Below are 22,449 nucleotides of genomic sequence, written 5' to 3'. Positions count from 1 at the left end.
TGGTGCTGCCTGGGGGACAGGGACCCCAGCTCTGTGCTCCGAGGCGTGGGCACAGCCCCAGGAGGGACGGGTGGTGGTGATGGCGAGGAAGCAACGTGACTGCAACCACACCCCCCAACGCAAAATTGTTAATTTATTATTATTAGGAGGCAAAAAAATTGTACAGTTACAAGAATCATTTCCCAACAGAGGTCAAATCTGAGCCAAAATATCTCTTAAAAAAAAAAGGGTGGGGGTGGGGGGTGACAACACTTTACAATTAAATTAAAAAAAAAAAAAAAAAAAGGAAAAAGGAAACCTCTCTTTGTGCAATTCTGCAAAAACAAGAACAGAAGAGAAACCCCTGGCCTCACCGTCCCAGAGCCAAGCAGGGGAAGGGGCAGCGAGAGGGGCCCTGCAGCCCCCGCCCCTGGGCCACTGCCAGCCTCTCCCCCAGCCCTGGGCTGGGAACAGGCAGCTGCTTCCCCGCTGCGCCGCTGCCCTGACCCCACTACGCACCCACCCCCGCATGCCAGTGCGTCCCCCCCAGCCCAGCTAAGCCCCCCCACTCTGGCCCCAAACAACCTAGCCAGGCCCCCAGGCTGCGCCTGCGGAGACCCAGCAACTCATCACACAGCACAGATGGGCAAAGCCTTCCTGACCCCCCCAAAATTTCCTCTCGTGCTCTCCCCGCCTGCAGACAAGGACCCAACCGTGCCCCCACCAGCCCTGCCGCCCCCTGCCCCACTGCCCCCGTGTCCCCCCCAGCCAGGGCAGCAGAGCTGGGGGCCAGCATGGGGAGCAGGGCACCAGGAGCAGAGCACGTCTTGGAGGACCCCCTGGCCCCGGCAGGCAGCGCTGCGGGCGCACAGGGGCTCTCACAGCCCCGCGTCCCTGGGGAGAGGTGTCTTGGTGTGTGCCCCCCACCTTGGCATCCCTGCGTGATGTCCTCGGCCGGAGCAGCCCCAGCCGTGCGCAGGCAATGCCTTTTGGCACGTGGGGAGCCAGCGCGGCCACCCCGAGAGGCTACGCAGGGCCGAGCCACCTCCGAGGGCAGCTGGGGAAGGGAGGGGCAGGAGCTGGACTCCTGCTCCCCACGGGGGCTGCTAGCATTGCGGGGCCCCCCCTGCGCTGGCAGCAGCCCCTCAGATCACCACCCCAGCACAGCGGAGCAGCAAGACTGGGCGGTGGGGCAGGCACGGGGGCCGGGGGGGCCGTGGGGCAGGGGGACGAGCAGCCCAGGGCAGTGAGGAGGGGTCGGAGCAGCAGCATGGCAGCCGGAGGTGACGGCGGGGAGGCTGATTGGAGCGGGTCGTAATTCCTGTCACCCTGGAGGCGTGAGGAGCCCAGGGGGGCGGCATCGCATCCCCACCAAACCCTGCCCGTGGGGCCAAACCCCGGGGAAGGGCAAGGTGGGAGTGCTCCCAACACCCCTGGGATGCTCCCTGCCCGGGGGTACCGGGGAAGGGACAAGGGAGCCCCACAGGACCTGCCCGCAGCCTGGCACAACCCCATCCCCAAGGGGCTGCCTTCTGCCACCACCCTCATCTTCTTCCCAGCGCTGACCCTCAGCCGGCCTCGGGGAGCCCACGGCTTTCCTACCGCTCACAGGGCCCAGTTTAGTAACAGCGCTATCGCTTAAATTAAAAAATTAAAATATATATACATATATATATATACTGTATACACAGACAACAACAGAACAGTGCCAAAATAGGAGGAAGAGACAGAGAGAGGAGAGAAGGGCAGAGTCGGACATTTTCTTTACAATAAAAACAAGGGCTCCACCTCAACGCGAGCGGAGTCTGGGGTCCCCTAAAAATACCCATCTAGAGAGAGAGCTGGAGGGACAGAGCAGGAGAGAGAAGGGGCACGGGCTTGTACAATGGCATCTTCCCGATCCGAGCCGCGGTCCGCGGGATCTCAGCTTCTCCTAGACTTCGAGTGCTGGATAAGCCACTGTAGGGTGATGTCTGCAAAGGCAAGGGGACACTTACAGCCCCTCCCTCCGGCCGTCACCCCCTCCTGTACTTGTGAAAACAGCCTGGGCATGCTGCTCCTGTGGGCACGGGCTGCCCCCCCACTGCCACATGCCCAGCCCCGCACTGGAGCCGCTGGTACTCACCGATGTTGTCCTTTTCTTTGCAGGAGATGGAGTAGCAACAAATCTCTCGGTCCTGGATGGCAGAGAGGTTCCTGCGGGAGAGGAGCGAGCTCTGGCTGCAGACCCCCAGGGCTGCACACTGGCAGCGACAGGAGATGTCTCCAGGCAGCCTTCTGAAGGGTCCCTTCAGACCCCAGCTCCAAGACAGGGGACACTTTGCAGGGGCATCGTTTCCCCAGGCTCCTGGGGACCAGCATGTGGGTTGGCCGAGGACACCGGTGCGCCATGCCCATGACTGATGGCCAAGCGCGGTTTTGCAGGGGCTACGTGATGGGGCAGGAGGGACCCAACCTCAAGGAGACCCCGGCCATGAAATCACACTGCTTCCCTCCCTGAACCTCGGTTGCACAGCCCTGCGGTGAGACGGGGCAGGGAGGGTTTGGGAATGGCACAGGGCTGGCAGCACGGGAGCTGTGTAGATGCCTGTGGGACAGGAGATCTCCAAGGGGTGGCTGGGGCGGGGGGAGCAGGGATGCTGCACGTCACCGTAGCATCCCAGTCCCCCAGCTGCAGTGGAGGGGTGGGGGCGGGCAGGAGGCAGCATCGGCTGCGAGGAGGCCACGCGCCAGCACGGCAAAGGGTGGTGAAATAAGGGAGAGGTATGTGGACGGTGTCATATGCCAGAGCAGGATCCGACCTCCAAGCACTGAGGGCTGCCCGCTGCTGGGGACCGCAGGGCACAGGCGCGAGAGGGTGACGGGAGAAGCGTCGGTGCGGGAGCCCAGCTCCACCGGCGAGCGCCGCGCCGGGCCCCAACGCCACCGTGTGGCATGCGGGACCCAGCCCTGGCACGGGCGGCCACGGCTCCCGGCCCCTCCCCATCCCCACAAGCCAGAGACGTCACCTGCGCTGGCCACTGCTGCCCAGCTGCTGCCTCGGAACATCCCCAGCCACCCATCTCTGCCAGCCCACCCCGTGCACCGCGATGCCTCCCCAGCTGGGGAAGGAGTACCGGCAGAGCACAGCGGGGTGACCGTGCCGGTGGGGACGCAGCAGGAACAGGGGGGTTACACTGTGTCACAGCCCCACCGCAGCTGCCTGGGCCACCGGCACACTTACATCTTCTCAATGAGCTCCTTCTCATCCAAGGCACCGGGCAGGTCTCGCTTGTTCCCCAGGACTAGGACCTGCAGGAGGGGAGAGGTGACACCTGAAGCTCCTGGCCACCGGACCAGGTGGAAACCTGCTTCTGCCACCCAGAAGTGGACCCTGCTTGAGACGCAAGACAGCCCTAGCCCCTTCACTAGGGTGTGCCCAAAGAAAACCCCTTCAGTGGGCAATCAGAAGGCAGAGCACTTCAATTAACAGCCTTAATTAGCCCATACACAGCATCTCCTGTGTACTCTCCAGTCCCAGTGAGAAGCTGGCCCCACAGCACATCCTCCCTGAATGGCACCAGCATCTCTTGTGCCATCTGGGACATTCTCCCAGGAGCCTCTTGCTGTCTTTGAGCAAAAAATCAAGTGAAATGGCTAAAACTGACGTTATCAGGTATGAGCGAGATGCAGATGCCGTGCAAAACCTGCTTTCCGCAGGCAGCCAGCCCAAAAAAGCAACAGCTGTTTGCACCATCCACTGATCTCTCCTTACTTCAAGGCCTTTCACATCCACAAAGGCATCCTCAGACTATGAAACAAAAATAATCACCCGGCAGGATCGTTCATCCCTCCGGAGCGCACCACACAACTGTCATCTGACAAGGACAGCACTGAGGCTGCGGCCGCATTCCTGGGGTGAGCTGGGGCCTCTGCAGCAGCACAGTAATGCAGCATCCCCCAATTTAAATTTGGAGACTTGTTCTCAAAAAAGAGCACTCAGAAGGGCTGCAAATGCAGCACATTATGTCAGGAGCTTAATTCAGTTAGCAGCCAATGTTTGGGATCTGAGCAAGATCCTCAACAAGCTCCTTTCAGAGGATGCCGGTTTTGGATTTTGGCGCCGCTGCCACAGCCCACCCCCTGCAAATGTCACAGCCCAGCAGCCGCTCTCCTACGAGACAAGACCTTAATGTCCCACCATAAATAAGGTGCAAATTCATGCGAGAGGACAGATGTCACACATCGGGGGGGCTTTTTTTGGTCTCTTCTAAAGCTCCCTTCCCTGCTGGTTGGCCTGGTCCTGGGCTAAAAAGCATCACTTCCCCAGCTCCTGCAGGAGTGCAGCGGGGAAGGGGGCCCCCTCAAGGAAGGGGATCCGCTCCCCAAATCTGCTCTGCAAGATGCAAGCCCCTCACTGCAAATCCTGGCAGCCACCAGGCTGGGGACCGTGAGCGGCTGGGGGAAACCTATCCAGGCAACAGCTCACCGGGATGCCCTGGAGCTGCGGCTTGTCGAGCAGGTTGTGCAGTTCATTCTTGGAGGCCTCTATCTTCTCCTGGTCGGCGGCGTCCACCATGTACCTGCAAGGGAAGGGACACCCCCTGAGCGCAAGCACCGAGGCTGCTGCACCCCGGTGCTGCGCCGAGGTTTGTGCCACCACCAAACCTTGCTCGCATGGCAGCCGCGTCGCCCCACCAGCTGCCAGGCCAGTGCGTGGAGGTGATGGATAACGGGATCCTTCCCCCAGCACCCCTCTTCCCAAGGAAGGCTGTGGGGCTGAGAGCCTCTCGTGTCTACCAGGGCAGTGGGGGACCTCCCTGTCCCCATCCCCACAGGGGCCACCCCATTGCCAGCAGGGACACGGCGGGCGAGGGGAGCCCAGGCGCTGCCTGGGCAGGAGAAGCTGCAAAACACACGTTGTCCCCAAGCACCCAAACAAAGCTCATCTGCACATGGCAGCTCCTTACGGAGACACACGATACAAGACAACAAATAGAGAAGACAAGAGGAGCTGATGATGGAGAAGAGCAGAAGACATCGACTGGAGATTCTGGCAGGGGGAAGAACCTGTTTGTCTTCTCTACGGGAGCAATCTTGGGCATGGGGCACAGAGCAAAGGGCACGCAAAGCCAGCAGTCAGCAATGATTGCTCTGAGCAGCCGGGGGAAGATTTAGGGAAGGATTTAGCTTTTACGGGCAGACACCCATCCTGCAAAGGGTGTAAGTGAAGCCAAAACTGGGGAGAAGAACTGATCAAAGCAGTCTTTATTTTGAAGATCAAGAAGGTGGGAGAGAAGAAGTGAGAAACCATCAAGCTTCATCAGGCCTTGTGGGGTTTATTAAAAATAGGAAAAGAGCCTTTAGCTACTGAAGCACTGAACTCAGGAAAACGTGTATGCCTGTACCAAGAGGGAGAGGGAAAAACACCACCCAGGCATTGCCACGAGCTTTCAGCATGCCAGATGGGGCAGGAGGGCTGAAGGCAAGAGAAAAGGACACAACGGAGCTCAAGGGAGCAAGGCAGACTGGAGCGTGACCTGGATGGCCACATCTCCTTTCATTTCCTCTCAGCTAGATGGGCCACTTTGGAAAAATTATGAAATTATGGAAGGAAGCAGTAAAAGGAGTGAAAAAAGCAGGATTCTGTCATTTCCAGCAAAGGTCACTGTAATAAAAAGTGTCAAGGACATGTCCTGACATGGTGACAGGCAATAAGGGCAGGACCAGACACTGCTGTCCCAACAGGCAGGACAAGCAGTCCCTCACTCCTCCTCACCTGCCAGACCTGCAGTTGGGAAGGGCAGTACAGAAACCCAGCCCTCCAAAATCTCAGGGCGTTGTCAATTGGTGAAGATCACATAAATCCGATTTTCTAATTGGGTTTAAGCAACACTGATGTGGTCTTCTAGGGTAGATTCTTGTCCTTCAGAGCAGGCAGCCTGCTTCCCATGAGCATCTTGCCAGGCTCATCCCCAGCCTGGACTCCCTGGGACTGCGCTTACTGCAACATTTGCAAGCAGGGGACATGCAGGGACACTCAGAGACTTGCTGACAGTCAGCAGCAGGTGCTCAGGGAGACTCCTTCTCTCAGCACGAGATTCATTGGGCAACACACAAACACCACAACCTGGAAACACGCTGCTGGCGGCTGCCCGTAAAACCAGCCTCTTGGAAAGGGCTGAGCCACACTGATGGCCTTTGCTCAGCCTCTGTGATGAACAGGTGATGAACAGGGGAAGCACAGGAGCCAGGAAGGGCAAGATCCGAGGAACAGAGCCGGGCTGAGTGATGCTGGAAGGGGAGGGTCTGCCATAGCTGGCAGGGACCTGGCTGCCCTGTGCTCAAAGCCCATGGGGTCACCAGTCCCAGGGGGAAGCATCTCAATTCCCAACACGGGCATGCAGCTCTGGCAGTGAAGGCACCGCAGCTCCCCCGGCTCAGCCTTGCCCAGCACCCTTGCGTGGGGCGACAGGACCGTGCCCCTGCCCGCTGGCGGGCTCAGCATCAGAGCATGAGTGATGGGGCTCTCAGCTCCCAGGGGTACTCACACGATGGCACTCACTCCGCGGCAGTACCGCTCCCACATGCTGCGAAACCGCGGCTGGCCACCGATGTCCCACAGCTGTGACAGGGAGAAGGCATCATTACCCCCCCACCTGCCCGTTATCCCACCGTCCTGCCCGTGAACCTTCCCCATGCGGCCACCCGTCAGAGCACCTGGCATGCACCAAACCCACCCTCATCCCCTCCTCTTTGTCTCAAACCTAACAAGGAGGCTCCCGACTCAATAAAGAAAGGAGACACCTCAGGAAGGGCAGCCGGAGGGTGTTGAATACCTCCTGCCATGTACCTCTGCTGGCACGGAGGGACCCCCTGGCCCAAGCTGGGGGACTCCTCCCCATACCCACCGCCCCTCCTGGCCTTTCGCTGATGTATTTGCCATTTCAGAACACTCGGCATGCTCTCAGAAACGTTTCTGCAGCAGGCAGAGATCCCCAATCAGCTTTTCAAGTGCTTCTCACTGCTATTTCCCAGTCCAACCCGGGGCCCTTGAAAGATCCAGAAGGGATAGAAACCTCCTCTGCCTTTACTGTCGAGGCAGAGATCACCACTGCAAACCATGACCTGTTTTTCCCAGCGCTCCCACCCTCAGCAAGGTGACTGCATCCATGAATCTCTGCCAGGAAGCCAGAGATATACAAAAACCTCCAGCTTTGCAGCCCGGACTAGCTATTACTGCAGAGGTCTGGACCTCCTACATCCCTTCACCATCTCCTCTGGTGGTACCTGCAGAAACCTAACAGGGCAGATCTTCCCAAGTGCAGCTGGGGCTGCTGGTATCTTTCAACCTCCAGTACAAGTCCCACCAGTCTCCCTTCACCCCACTTTTCATCCCAAGACCCCACACCAGTGGTAACATCTGCACCTTACCTTTATGGTGACGTTCCCCTTGGTGATCTTCCTCATGTTAAAGCCCACCGTCGGGATCATGTCTTCATTGAACTGTCCTGACTGCAAGGAACAAGGTGAAAGAGCATTATGAGGAAGCCCCGCCAGCCTGACCCAAGCAGGGCAGCGAGGCTGACAGCCTGCCTAGAAATAACCCCAAATGCTCTGCCAGCCCTGCAGCAGGTACAGCACAACCCTCCTCCTGGTCCATACCAGGAGCAAAATTAGAGCCAAGGAGATAAATGCCTGCAGGAGGGAAATGCTGCTGCTGCTGCTGCTGCTGCTGCACGGGGAGCAGAGCCCCTGGGTGCCCTGGTGAAGCCCCCAGCCCCGCGAGCTGCCGCCCCAGCCCCAGACATGCTGCCGTCTCGGTGGGGTGGCAGAGGCTCGCCCAATCCAGCCCTTTCCAGGTGGGATTCCCAAGCCCTTTGCGGGAGGAGGCAGAGACCTTCACCCACTGCAGTGACCTCAGGTCAGCCACGCCGGGCCCGAACCTCTCCCACAAAACCCACTGGCAGCCCCGCAAGGAGGGTGGAGGCAGGCAGCCGGGCTTCCCGCCCAGGGGAGCCACCTCCTGCAACGGCTCCTTTTCGTCAGTGAGGCCAGGGGCTCTGGCACGTTTCCTGCGTCAGATAATTTACAGCACAGCCCAAACCAGACTGACTTCTGCTTCCCTGCAGAAGCCTGCCTGCACTGGTCCTCCAGCCCCTGCACCCTGCCTGTGCATGAGAGCGCCCTGCTCATGCTGGGTGACATGTGGGGATGCAAAAGGTCCCCTCTCCCCCTCCCCAGGAGCTGCCACCGTGTGTCCTCCAGCAGCACAGCTCTGAGCCGCGTCAGGCAGGAGAAGTGTGAAATCGCTGCAGATCTGCAGCATCCCAGTGCCGCTGCAAAACTAGCTTAGTCTTGTCAGAGCAGCGAGCAGGAACGGTCCCTCTGCCACCGTGGGGAGATGCTGGCTTGCGAGCCCATGTGCCCAGCACCACACTGGAGGGACAGGACGGCGCTGGTCTGTTAAAGCCCACCCCACCTTCCAGTTTGCTGCTCAAATCCCAACACCACGAGATGGTCCTGGCCTGAGCAGCACAGAAGGACACTCCAGGCAGCCCCAGCAGCATCCCTGGGGCAGGAGGCAGGAGCTGCCACAGCCCTTCACCCTCTGCCTCTTGCAGCCTCCTGCCTGGCGGCAGCCTCACCGGGACTCAAAACAGGTTTATCTTCTTTGCTTTTTAAATGCGTCCTTGTGGAAGGCCCTGCTGCAGGATGCAAGGGAAGCTGATGGGGAAGAGGGTTTGATAACCAGGATAACTGGCACTAGGGCTTTTGGCCATCAATGCCAGAAACCTGCAGGAACCACCAACCGCAGCCAAACTCATCCCAGCAGCTCTTTACTGGGTTAAAATCTCGGTTTCTCTAGGACTTTTCTGGGTTTTCTTTCAGTTAACACAAACCTTAAAAAAGGAAGGCAATTTATGCTATTTTCTGATAAGCAGAATTTTGTGCCTGGTTGAGCCCACGGCTGCTCCAGACCCACCACGTCAGCAAGTCCCCAGGGTTTTCCTGACCTCTTCCAACGGTTCTGCAATACATGCTGCTTCCCTTTTTCATTTCCCTTTTGTGTTCATCAGCAAAGCCTGGCAGCCAAGGGGTCACCGAGCCACAGTGCACCCAGAAACCACACCGGGGACTGGCAGGGAAGGGCATCAGGGGAGAGGAGAGGAAGCAGGCAGGAATCGCTCTACCACCAGCCAACATGGGGGATGTCTCCTGCAGACTGAGGTTCAACACACAATTTGGCCTTACGGACCAGGTTTCAAGGAATTATCAGACTTTGATCGGAAGATGTGGAGAGCAATTGCTCAAGAGCTCTCGGAAGCTGCAGGCACCTCCACTGGGGATCCTGGACTACATCATGGGAACTGCTGGCTGTGCCACAGTCACCTGAGACATGATTCACATGTGATGGTAACTCTTCTTCCAGGAAGGAATGCGCTGCAGGAGCCAGGAGTCACCTCTGCTTTCCCCCGTGAGAGATGGGAGCGAGCACATCTCCATGAGCAAAGCACGGCCTTGCTCCCTGCCCCAAATCCTTCCCCTGCCACAGCACCTGCCTCCAGGCTGCCCACAACCAAGGGGCCATCACAAAACCACTTGTGCTGTCCAAAAAAGGCTGGGCTGGGAACGTGACACATTGTGGTCCAGGATGGTTTGCACATGGTCCCTGCTGTCCTGGCACCTGCGGTGGCATCTTCAACGTGCTGCAACACGCTCAGCTCCTTCTGCATCAGCTGCTCTCTGAAAGCAACGCTGAACAGCAGAAATATGATGTCCCCTCTTCCCTCTCCAACTGTCCTAGATGTTGACGCCTTCCCCCAGATTTTGGTTATGCAATGGACATAGCATCCACGCTGACCGCAGAGATCACGCCCAGCCGCACCGATTGCTTGGGAATGGGATTCTTCTGGGAGGCACAAAAATCCTTGCAGGCAAGATGGATTTTGTGGCTACAACAGGTGGATCAGGTCTTTGCAGGCTCTAGTTCATCGCTGGTTTTGCCAGGGTCCCCTCAGCACCCTGCCTCGGTGCCCTGGCTGGAAGACATTTCCGTGGAATGGAATGACCTCTCTACCCAGCCCCACCACTTTCCAGTTGGGTTACTGGGAGAGGCCGCCAGGATCCAGCTTTTGCAGGGGCGAGTGGTGCCCCCAGCTCACTCTGAGCCCCATCCTCTGCCACATGCACATGGACACCGTGTCACCTGCTACTTCAGCCATTGTCCCCTGCTCAGCCAGCACCCAGGACCTTGGCTTGCTGGCATACACAACCAACCAACCTCAGCCTCCACGCCACATCTACCAGCTCTGACAAGCAGCGTGCAGAGCCGAGGCGGCCAGGCCCTGCTCCTTGCCGTGGCCAGGCGGCTGTCACTAGCACAGGATGACACCGCTTTGATGCAACCTGCTCTTGATAAATTGCTGCTGGCTGTTTTGCAGCCCCATATCCCCAGGCGCTCACAAACAAGCCATTCCCTGGGGACCGGAGATGGCAGCGCCGAAAGCCCAGCCCCAGGTCATCCGAAGTCCTGTCTCCACCAGAACATGGTCCTCCATGGGGCAGAGGCAGATGCCCAAAGCGCCCTTGGTTGGATGGCTCCCACCAGTGCCTGGACCATCCCCAAAACCACCCAACCTCACGCTCCTGCAGGCATCTCCCGACACATGACACAGCCCCGAGTCCCTGCCAAACCCTGAGAGAAACGCTGCACAGGCTTGCTCCGGTCCCCCAGCAAGTCTCGCATCACCAAGTCAAGCCATGACAGCCCCACAGACGGATGTTTGACTCCGAGTACCCCACTCGGATGGGAAAAAGCCAAATTCAAGTCAAGCCTTTACAACATTTCCCTTCGACAGCGGGTCTTACAGCTCTTTGGGGCTCTGAGTATCGCAGGGCACCTACAGCCTGGAGCCCTGTGTCCCCCTGCAGAAGGCACTGGAGGGGACAGGGCTGCCCCCGAGCGCAGCACAGCCTTCCCAGGGAACCCAGAGACCTGTGAACAGGGGCTGCCACCCAGAGCCAGGCAGAACGGAGCTACCCAAGGGCTGGCAGCAAGGAGGAGGAGCCACATGGGTCTGAGAATGCAACAATCCCGACTTTTGCCCCAAATCCTCAGCATGCTTTGGTTTCAAAACCTCCATGCATTGGAACTGCGCTGAAGTTCCTGCACTGAAGACCCCCTCCACCCCAAAACAGACGGTCTCACCACCACTACCTGCAATTAACATACAGAGTCTGGCTCTGCAGCACCCCTCAGCTTGGGAATTCAACATTGCAGGCATTCAGCATGGTGGAAAACCCACAGGCCCCTCCTGGCCATGCTCCCAGTGATGCTACCATAGCTGAAACAGGCTGTGCTGCCCGTCCTGTTCCCATGGGCCCTGTCTTCAGGGCACTCTGTATCTCAAGAGCAAAAATGGGATCCGGGGACAAGCCTGTGGATGGCAGCCAGGCCGTATGCCAGCGTGACTGACACTGCCAGTAAGCCCACAGGAGCCAAGCAAGACGATGCCCTCCAGGACAGATTCATCCCACTCCCTGCAATGCAGCTAATGCTTTTTTTTTTTTTTTTAGAGTACGGTATCACTGAAGCTCAGTTTCTTTCATTAAAAACAAGGTTTTTCAGAGGAAAGGGAAAATCCTTGGGCTGCTTTTGCTTCTTCAGCACTGCACCACAGCCCGAAACACCCTGGATGGCAGCACTGAGGCTGCGCCGACCCAACACCCTGTTTGAGGCAGAGATGCACAGACACATGAGATGCTCCCAGCAGCTCCCCAGGGATGCGCAGCACAGCTTTCCACTCCGAAGTAGAGAAGGCATCTCTGTACAAGAGCTGCAGCAATGTTTGCTCCCACCTCCGTCCAGACAGACCCTGCAATTGCCTACAAATTTATTAGCAGTTGCTTTTGTTCAGGATATGTCCATAATGAGGCAGCATCTGGATGGAGGGACAGATGTGGTGGCCACATGAAGCGCTTGGTGGCTCTAGAGAGACTGCTTGCTGCTGGCCCAGGCTTTGGGGTGCTGGACGTACGCAGCCCCCACCAGCATCAGCACTACTTGATGGCAGCACAGAGTCTGTTATAGAAACTGGCGAAAAGCAAAAGCCTCTGGATGAAAGCAAGGCACCAAGAAGGTCCCCTTCTGTGAGCTTGGGGAACGATGCTCTGCACCACACATCCCAGGCCAACCCTGCAACGCGTGGGCAGCAGGCAACGCCTTCAGAGGACTCCAGATCCTTTGGGACAAGGCAAAGGTTGCAGTTTAGCAGCTCTGCCCTTAGCATCACCCTCTTGAAGAAAACAGAAGCAACCTCTCTCCTATTCAGTGCACGTCTCCAAATACAATGGACTCACGTGAGCTGGCTGCATGGTACCTACATGTTTCTGGCTACCCAGCCTGATGGATGGGCCCAGCAATGGAACCTTGAAGACATGGTTTGTAATCCACCCCCAACCTGTAACATCTCCATGCCCCTGCTCTGTCACTGCCAACATCCATCTGCCTCCTCCCCACAGTCCAACCCAGCTCATGCAACTCAGCACTGGAGCAGCTTGGCCCAACTCGTTTCTGAGGTTGCTCGGTCTCCCTTGGTCTTCTACTGAACTACAGTGCTCAGGTTGTCCCCTTTTCAGTCATTGCTCTGGCTTCTCGGAGACCTCCAGCCATTGCCCTGCTCTCAGCTGGATCTTCTCCCTTCCCCAAGCACAGCATCCCAAACCAGCTGTGACGCCCCAGCCAAGGCAGGGGCAGCCAGCAGCAGGACTTGGGGTGCTGCACCTTGCAGGACTCTTGCAGTCCCTGAGGGCACAGCACTACCAGTAGCTGTGCCGCAGGTCTGCAGCCCAGCCAGGACACAAATGGCACCTCGTGAAGACAAAGCCTTGTGCTCTCCTTCCTGAGCTGGGTTTAATCAAGGGGAAGGCTGCAGGGAATCTCAGGGAATCTCCTAGATCAGCCTGAGCCTGGCAGAGGTCATTATTAAGTTCTGTAATAAAAAAACTCATCTGCACACACACAAAGGAGCACAGAGAGGCAAGAACAGGTGGACGAACCCAAAAACCCCCTCGTCCAGCTATTCCCAGGGCAGAGGAGCCAGAGCAGGTTCCTCTACCCACAGACACAACGGCAGATGGGGAACCCAAAGTACAGCAGGGGAGAAGCACCTTGGCATTGCACAAGACTTCTTCTGGGATGTCTATGGGAACAAACATGGGAAAAGAGAGTGATTAAAGGGATAAAAAGGGTCAACAGCCAGTACGTTTGCCTGGCTGTGCCTTGTGCTCAACCAGCACAGTCTGTCCTGTCTTTTTACCAAACTGCATTTCTGTTTACCTGGGTAAGGGTCTCCACCTTCTGTGTGCATGCGTGTGTTTGGGTGTCTGAGCACCAGCAAATGGTCTCCAAACCAGGGTTCAGAGGCCATTTGTCCCTGGTGCAGCAATGGGAGCGAGCGCAGGTGAGCGTGCAGCCACCGCTGAGCAGGTGGAGTGGCCATGGAGCCACAGGGTGGGTGTCCCCAGGGGCAAGACCATGGTGGCTGCTGGAGGGACCAGGAGGTCCAGGACAACTGCCAGAGCAACCGTGGGGTCTGAGGGTCAACTGAGGGATCTCGGGGGGGGGGGGGGGTTATGGCTGGGGAACTCCACGGCCACAGCAGGCAGAGCTGGCAGCCACCAGTAAAACTGAATTTAAGTGAAACCCTTACTTTCTCCAAGGCTGAAAAGATGAGACCAAAGTAAATATTAAGCAGTGTCCATAGAAACCAACTCTTCCACCTGCTGAAGATGCTGCTTCTGAGAAGTAGAGTTAACTAGGAGAGAAAATCTGCACAACGGCAATAATTAAAAAACAGACATAACGAAGCCTGGAGCTAGACCAATGTTGATACATTCTCCACTTTTAGAGGAAATGAGGACTGCGTTTGTTTTTTCCATTGAAAAAAAACAGAACAAGAAAAATGGAGAACCAAGCAGTGGGCACAGGCTGTGGAAACAGAGGAGAAAGCTGGGGACAAGGACAAACCTCTCATGAGGCTGTAGCTGGTGGACTTTTGCTATCAGCCCAGAGAAAATACAGGAGGTTGCTCCTTGGCCATCCATCCACGCACAGCTCTGAGCGAGCACAGCCATCGGCTTCCAAGGCATGTGTTGTTTGTCTCTCTAAGGAAGCGAGCGCCCACCACCAGATCCATCAGGCACAAGCGCCAAATTTTGAGCTCGTACCTGGCCTGGCTCTGCTCTTTCCCACCAGGCCATCGGGCACCAGCTCTGCCCTCAGACCTGTGCAAAGCGCACAAGGGCACAGAGTCCCACCACATCTTCTCAAGCAGCACCTGGCTTCACTGCAGGGGTAAAGGCTGATCGCTGAAGAGTTAATGAAGTGGTGATACATCCATATGGGACCTCTCAGGTGAGGGGCACCAGAGCAGAGACCAGCAGCTGCTATAAGGACCAGGCAGAGAGATAAAGCCCCCGCTGAGCTCACCACAGCCTGCTAGTCCTTGGTTCTTCGAAGCTGGATCAATCTCCAAGGCTGCCCTGCTTTGAAAGCCTAGACATCTCCAACCCAGGCTGCTTGAGGTTTGTGCTACCCTTTAACTTTGCAATCTTACTGATGTTTACGTTCTTCTGGGGCTGCCTTTTAACTTTGCACTCTTTAATTAAAAAAAATAATTACAACACTCCTTAATTAGCAGGTCTTTGCTATGTCCGGACCTCGGGTTATGCTGAGGGGGCATTCAAGGACTACGCTTGGGTTTTTCGGGATGCGCCAGTGCTCCTGCTGGGCAGACAGCACCCACACTGTGGGACACGCATAGCTGGGCGGACGCTTCCACACCTGGCTCAACCCCAGCACCTGCACATGCCTGTGCCCAGGAAAGCCCAGCCAGGGGCACAGCAGTCCCCAAACCCATCACCTGGGTGCAGCGTGATGCCAGCACACATCAGCCCTGGGATGAGACAGTCGCCCCTCTCAGCCGTACCAGCAACAGCGCTGGCAAGGCCACTCCAGCAAGCTGTTAGCATGGGTGTGCCCTGCTCCAGGGACAAGTGACCTCTGAACCCTGGTTTGGAGATCGGTTGCCAGTGCTCAGACCCCCAAACACACACATGCACACAGAAGATAGAGACCCCTACCCAGGGAAATAGTTAGAAATGCAGTTTGGTAAGACAGGACAGACTGCAGTTTTTGAGCACAGGGCATGGCCAGACAAACATACTGACCAGCAACATGTTGACACACAATGGACCCTTTTTATACCCTCATCCCTCAATTTTCTCATGTTTGTTCCCATAAACGTCCCAGAAGTCTTGTGCAATGCCAAGGTGCTTCTCCCCTGCCGTACCTTGGGTTCCCCACCATGCCTCCAGGCCGGGGCAGGAATGGCTCAGAGACATACCAACATGGTGGGTTTTTAGTTTTTTTAAGGCAGCCTGAGCACGGCACAGAGTATCCCACTATGCTCGGTCCCTCTCTTGGCATCCCGAGAGCCCCTCACGGTGCACAGCTGCCTGCAAACCCTCACAGGGTCCCGCAGACCCTCATCCCGAGCTGGGCAGCAATGGCTCTCCTGGCAAAACCCAGAGTTCAGGCAAGACCCCGCTGCCCCTAACACACAGGGATGACGCCTGGAGCAAGCCAAGTTGCTTTACCCAGGTGGGCTGCACGGAGCATCTCTGGATTGAACGGCACCACAGCAAGCTGGGGGCTGGTGCTGAGGATGCCAGGCTGCATACCTCCAGCCGCAGGCCAGGTCCTGGAGTACCCGAGGGGGCCAGCTCATGGCTCTGCAACATGCTGTTCTTCAGGGCAAGCAGATGGGCTTGTTTGGGATTTCTTGCCAAGCAGGAGGGAGATGGTACCACTGCCCACCTGGACAACCCTGGTCAAGCCCTTCACACCTGCTTACATTTTGGCTCTGGACAATGCGACTCACACTCAGGCATCACTTGTCCGTATTGGGACCAGTTTCCGCACTGGGACCAATGTCCACACTGGGGCCAGTACTGTTTGATACCTTCATCAGTGACATAGACAGCTGCACCCTCAGCAAGTCTGCAGACACCAGCTGAGTGGTGCGGTTGACATGCCTGAGGGACGATATGCCCTCCAGAGGGACCTGGACAAGCTCAAGAAGTGGGCCCATGTGAACCCCATGAGGTTCAACAAGGCCAAGTGCAAGGTCCTGCACCTGGGTCGGGGCAACCCCCAGTATCAATACAGGCTGGGGCATGAAGGGATTGAGAGCAGCCCTGCGGAGAAGGACTTGGGGGTACTGATGGGTGAACTGGACATGAGCTGACAATGTGTGTTCGCAGCCCGGAAAGCCAACTGTATCCTGGGCTGCATCAAAAGAAGCATGGCCAGCAGGTCGAGGGAGGTGATTTTCCCACTCCACTTGGCTCTCATGACACCCCACCTGGAACACTGCATCCAGCTCTGGGGTCCTCAGCACAGGAAAGACATGGACCTCCCAGAGGAGGGCCACAAAAATGGTCAGAGGAATGGAACACCTCTCCTATGAGGAAAAGCTGAGAGTTGGGGTTGTTTAGCCTGGAGAAGGCTCCAGGGAGACCTTACTGTGGCCTTTCTATACTTAAAGGGGGCTTATAAGAAAGATGGGTACAGACTTTTTAGTAGGGCCTGTAGCAATAGGACAAGGGGTAATGGTTTAAACTAAAAGAGGGTAGATTCAGACTAGGTATAAGGAAGAAATTTTTTACGATGAGGTTGGTGAACTGGAACAAGTTGCCCAGAGAGGTGGTGGGTACCCCATCCCTGAAAACATTCAAGGTCAGGTTGGACGGGGCTCTGAGTAATCTGATCTAGTTGAAGATGTCCCTGCCCATTGCAGTGGGGTTGGACTAGATGACCTTTAAAGATTCCTTCCAAACCAAACCACTCTAAGATTCTATGATCCTGGAGAAAACCCGCTGTCCATTTTTTCTCGGCTCATGCTGACAGAGCTTGCAGCAGCAAGGCAAGACCACGCCCCAGCCAGCTCCTTCTCCTCTTCCAGAAACACGGTGAAACACCCCCAAAAAACCTACCGCCTTCTGCGTTATGAAGCCTAAGTGCAACGGAAGCAGCTGATGCAGCCTCTGCATCTAGAGGCAGAACGACCACCCATCGCAAGGACCCATGTCCCCCTCCAACCCCATCCTGGCCCTGCCAGACCCCACGCAAGGGGCACATCCAGAGTTACTGGGAGAGGCAGGTGCCAGGCAGACCGGTAAAAATGGATCAGAACAAGATCTCCTTGCTTCTCTCTCAGCATCTCTACCAGCACCTCTCTTCTCTACCTCTCCGGCAATCCTTGGAGACCCTGCATGACCTGGAGATGCCGACTCCCCTCCCAGGTTCAGGCACCCAAGCGCACCCTGCAGGAACGGATCAGCTGGCCAGCGGAGGGGGATGGTGGCTCCCCAGGGAGGGGTGGGAGCAGGTGCTGAGGTCTGCAGTCCTTGAGCCGCTGTCAGGATGGGCCTCCACCAGCAGCACCATCGGAGAGCTGGCCAGCTGCCACAGCATCCATCACCCTACCTGATGCCACGTACAAGGCTGATGTGGTTTCCTCTTGCAGCATTGATGTATTGCGTTTGCATGGCAAGGTTTTGGTAGCAGGAGGGCTACAGGGGTGGCTTCTGTGAGCAGCTGCTAGAAGCTTCCCCTATGTCTCTATGTCTGATCGGGCCAACGCCAGACGGCTCCAAGACAGACCTGCCGCTGGCCAAGGCCAAGCCAATCAGCAACAGTGGTAGCACCTCTGGGATGACGTATTTAAGAAGGGGAAAAGAACAAAGGGACACAAAACTGCAGCTAGAGTGAGGAGTGAGAATATGTGAGAGGAACAACTCTGCACACACAGAAGTCAGTGAAGGAGGGCAGGAGGTGCTCCAGGCACCGGAGCAGAGATTCCCCTGCAGCCCGCGGTGCACACCCTGGTGAGGCAGCTGTGCCCCTGCAGCCATGGAGGCCCCCGGGGAGCAGAGATCCCCCTGCACCCGGGGAGGAGCCCACACTGGAGCAGGTGAATGCCCAAAGGAGGCTGTGACCCCATGGGAAGCCCGCATGGCAGGACCTGTGGAGACAGCGGAGCCCAGGCTGGAGCAGGTTTGCTGGCAGGAGTTGTGACCCCGTGGGGGACCCACACTGGAGCAGTCTGCTCCCGAAAGGCTGCACCCCGTGGGAGGGACCCCACGCTGGAGCAGTTTGCGGAGGACTGTCTCTCGTGGGAGGGACCCTACGGTGGAGCAGGGGATGAGTGTGAGGAGTCCTCCCCTGAGGAGGAAGGAGCGGCAGAGACGATGTGTGATGAACTGACTGCAATCCCCGTTCCCCATCCCCCTGCACCGCTCGGGGGGAGGAGGAAGAGAAAAATCAGGAGTGAAGTTGAGCCTGGGAAGAAGAGAGGTGTGGGGGGAAGGTGTTTTAAGATTTAGTTTTTATTTCTCATTTTCCTACTCTGATTTGACTGGTAATAAATTAAACTGATTTTCCCCAAGTTGAGTCTTTTTTGCCGGTGATGGTAATTGCTGAGTGATCTCCCTGTCCTTATCTCGACCCATGAGCTTTTTGTTATATTTTCTCTCCCCTGTCCAGTTGAGAAGGGGAGTGATAGAGCGGCTTTGGTGGGCACTTGGCATCCAGTCAGGGTCAAACCACCACGCTTTCTGAGTGGGGCTCAAGTGCAGGATGCTGCCCCAGACCCCCTCACCATGGAGGTCCGACACCCCAGCACCCAGTCTCTGCAGCTCCGCTCACTTGGAAGGCTCTCCAGTGTAGGTGGAAGATATGTGATGTTGAATCAAAAGCAGCAAAACACTCTCTTTTTCTAAACATGTCCTGCACTGATGGGTTTTGAGCCCCAGCACCTGCTGAGGGGCTCCCGACGCCCTCAAGTCTCAGCCTCGTCACACCCAGACTGGGGAAAAGGCAGCCTAAAGCCCACCAGCTTCAGGTTAAAATGAAGTCCAGGTGCATTTTACAGCCTTTCACCCTTCCTTGCACACAGGACTTCAAGTATCAGCTCCCAACAGCCAGGGAAACTAGAAATGAGCCCTGAAAAATAAAAACCCCAGCCAGGTGGCCCAGGAGGAATCATCCCCCCCATCATGGCTGCCTTCAGCAAAGCCTTTGCCTGGCACAGCCACAGCTCTGGGCTGCTGTAGGAAACCACCCAATCTTCCAGGCAACCAGATTCCATTTTTCAGCCAGGTGCAGCTAAAAATCCTGGAAGACAAGGACAGCGCCAAGCCCCCCAGAGCAGCTCCAGCCCCAGCACCCACATCACTCTGTGGGCTGGGGAAGCATCACCTGCACCCGCAGAGATTTCTTGGGAGATCTCTTCAACAACACCAAAATCCAATACTTTTCAGTTCGGGTTTTTCTCCTCCCCAAAGCCCAAATCACAGCTATTTCCCCTTCTAATGCTCCTGTTACATCACCTTAAAGCCAGACGGCTCAAACACTTCTTGTGCAGTTCCCATTGAGTTGGGATTTTCCGTCTGTTGTGGTTTTATTTAGCTGTCCCCAACAAGTCCTTTTTTACAGGATGTTTTCTCGAAGGTCAGTGCCTCTTTTTTGTGTGCATCTGCCACAAAATCTGAACTTTCCAAATACTTCACAGACAAAGGCAAAACTGCAGCAGAGACCGAGCTCCTTGCTCAGCACCCGGAGCCTGACTGCCTGGCCAAGGGTGTTAAGCACCCCGCCATGGAGGCACCACCTCCCACTGTACCAGCAGACCATGAAGCCAGCTTCGGCCCACGCACAGAGAGCTTCCCTCGAGAGCTGCTGTAATTCCTGGATGTCACTTTTCCCTACACCAGTGATACTGGCTAAGCGGGAAGAGTCTTGGTGCATGGGTCTTGCAGGCGCGGTCTTGCACACAGCAAAATTGCCAGGTATGAAGCTTCTACTTGCAGAAGCGGGAACCCCACTGAAGCCCGCACTGAGCCCCGTCTGCTGCAGACCCAGCTGGGAGAGGAGGAAGCACGTGGGGAAAGGGGCGGCACAAGAGCCGTTGCAAGACGATGAGGACATCCCCAGTGATTTCCAGCTCCGCACTGGCAAAACAGCCCAGCAGGTTTGGCATAAAGCTCTATCACCCTTTGAAATTTATCCAGTTATTTAAAAAGGTGCCTAATTGCTTTTCCATTTTTAATGCAGCCTGTGTTGTTATTAACAGGCCAGCAGCGCGTGGCAGGTCCAGAGCAGGACTTGCCCACATGTGGCACCGCCGCGTCCCACCCCGATATGGGACTGCAAAAAACGACCATTAAACAGGCAAACAGCACGGACAAAGTCACCCCAAAAAGGATTGGTGCTCATGGTCGCTGTCCCAGAGCCTCAAACGCCCCTGTCCCCCAAGGCTGGCATGGGGCTGCTGGGAGAACCAGCACAAGACCTGAGCACCGAGTGGTGACTGCCTCAAGAGCAGGAGCGCCATCATCTCCAGGGCAAGAAGCATTTCAGGGTGTCCTCCCTCTGCCCCCCGGCACTTCAGGAAGGATGTTTTTGTCCCTGCACCACCCAGCACTGAGGGAAACCCTCCCAGGGAGCACAGCTGCAGCACAATGAAGCCTCCAAATTAGCTGCAAAATCACCTTTGACAGCCACTGGGCTTCCAGCGGCTTCCAGCACCCTGAGCGAGCCGAAATAACTTGCTTTGCTTTGAGGCTGAAGCATTGAGCGAAGCAACGTGCATGGACAAGGGGGGCCATGGGGGAACTGGGACAGCCGGAGGATCCGCATCCACCTCCCTCCATGAAGCCCCCAGAAGCGACAGCCCAAACCTGCCCCTCCGGGATCCACCCGTCAGTGGCTCCTGCCTCACAGTGTCGCATCTGGAGAGGGTGAGAATAACCCAAAAAGCAAGAGGGGAGACTCCGCCAAGCATCCACATGGGTGAAACCACACCCTGGGCTTCGGGATCTGGAGCCGCCAGCTCTGGCGGAGCAGGAGCTCCACCGCCGGCTCCAGGGACCCCACGGACAAGGCAGTGCAGTCGAGGAGAGGCCGGGCTTGAGGGGTCCCCGGGGCGGGCGCTGCTGCCCTGCTGGGGTGCAAAGCTCGTGCTGCTGCGGCAGCACCCCAGCACCCACGGAACGCTGCTGCTGGGGGGTGCTGGCCGAGGGAGGGCCGGAGGGTCACAAGGTAAATGACCTCCCACACCGGCCACCGAGCAAAAACCCCTCGTGGCAGCGAGCCCAGCACAGCCGTCACAAGGCCTCACCTGCGCGTCCTCGGCGGCAGGGCCCGGCGATGACAAAGCGCCTGCTGCAAAGGGGGCGAGGGCAGGAGCGCGGCCCAGCTCCCTGGGCCCAGCACCCGCAATCACGGGGGGGACCGGCCGCTGCCCTGAAACCGGCAGCTCCCCGGCGGCGGAGCCCCGGCCGGGAAGGGCAGGCGGGTGCCGGGATCCTGCCCGGGGCCTGCTCCGGCTGCAGCCCCCGGAGCCGCCGCGCTCAGCACCGCGGATGCGGGGAGCAAACGCCGGGGTTTGCCGGGGCCCCCCCGGTGCTGCCGGGCCCGCACCCCGCACCCCCCGCTCCCCAAATGCATTTCCGGGCTGGGGCGCGATAGGGCGGAGCAATCCCGGGGAGCTAGCGGGGGCCTGCAAGACCGGGGTGCAACGAGACGGGGTGCGACACGGGGGTGCAAGGCGCGGGGGCGCAACCCAGGGGGTGGGGGCCCAGCCGAACCCCCGCAGCGGCAGCGCTGGGCCCCGGGGCCGTGCCGGGACGCTGCCCGGAGGGGGGGGAGGGGCAGCCGGCGCTCACCGCGATCACGTTGACGAAGGTGGTCTTGCCCGAGTACTGCAGCCCCACCAGGGTCAGCTCCATCTCCTCCTTCCAGAACAGCGCCCGGAACCAGTCCAGCAGCTTGTTGAAAAGCGCCAGCATGGTGCCGGGCCGGGCCGAGCGGGGCCAGCCGGGGCGGGGCCGAGCGGGGCCGGGCCGAGCCGAGTGGGGCCGAGCGGGGCCGGGCCGAGCCGATCGAGGCCGATCGAGGCCGAGCCGCCGCCGCCGCCCCGGTATTGTCCGTGCGCCGCGCGCCCTCCTGCCGCACCGCCGCGCGCCGCCCCGCGCCCCGCGCGCGCCGGGTGGGGCCCGCGCGCCGCCCGCCGCCGCTGCCGCCCCCTGCCGGGTGGGAGGACCCGCCGCACCAGACACGGTGCGTCCGGTACGGACCGGCCCGGCCCGGCCTGACAGCCTGCACCCAGCACCCAGCACCCTGCACCCCCTGCACCCCCTGCACCCCCAGCACCCAGCACCCTGAACCCCCAGCACCCTGCACGCCCTGCACCCAGCACCCTGCACCCAGCACCCTGCACGCCCTGCACCCTGCATCCCCTGCACCCAGCACCCCCAGCACCCAGCACCCTGAACCCCCAGCACCCTGCACCCCCTGCACCCAGCACCCCCTGCACCCAGCACCCCCAGCACCCTGCACCCAGCACCCCCAGCACCCAGCAC

At 58.1% G+C, this 22,449-nt stretch overlaps 1 protein-coding gene across 1 annotated transcript; it reads right to left on the bottom strand.

Annotated features, from left to right (window-relative positions):
* Window positions 1-1,510: 1,510 nt before the first annotated feature.
* Window positions 1,511-21,876, bottom strand: ARL8A (ARF like GTPase 8A). The gene is made up of 7 exons (XM_075722322.1): window positions 21,754-21,876; window positions 7,393-7,473; window positions 6,510-6,583; window positions 4,448-4,541; window positions 3,203-3,270; window positions 2,105-2,175; window positions 1,511-1,952 (listed from the first exon to the last, which is right to left on the bottom strand). Exons 1-7 carry the CDS (start codon window positions 21,874-21,876, stop codon window positions 1,903-1,905), a joined length of 561 nt encoding a protein of 186 aa, XP_075578437.1. The 3' UTR covers window positions 1,511-1,902.
* Between the last annotated feature and the right edge of the window lie 573 nt (window positions 21,877-22,449).

This window comes from Pelecanus crispus, chromosome 17 (genome assembly GCF_030463565.1).
Source record: "Pelecanus crispus isolate bPelCri1 chromosome 17, bPelCri1.pri, whole genome shotgun sequence".
Taxonomy (NCBI): domain Eukaryota; kingdom Metazoa; phylum Chordata; class Aves; order Pelecaniformes; family Pelecanidae; genus Pelecanus; species Pelecanus crispus.
Note: the sequence above shows the minus strand (reverse complement) of the source record. Positions and strands in the feature narration are given on the sequence as shown.

What these genes read in the sequence shown, in the direction of transcription:
- ARL8A (XM_075722322.1), bottom strand. Translation starts at nt 21,876, where the DNA reads ATGCTGGCGCTTTTCAACAAGCTGCTGGACTGGTTCCGGGCGCTGTTC. An exon ending in AGGGGAACGTCACCATAAAG is followed by an intron (nt 6,584 to 7,392) that starts GTAAGGTGCAGA and finishes TCCCTGTCACAG; the next exon opens with CTGTGGGACATCGGTGGCCA. An exon ending in CGCAGCTCCAGGGCATCCCG is followed by an intron (nt 3,271 to 4,447) that starts GTGAGCTGTTGC and finishes CCCCTCCTGCAG; the next exon opens with GTCCTAGTCCTGGGGAACAA.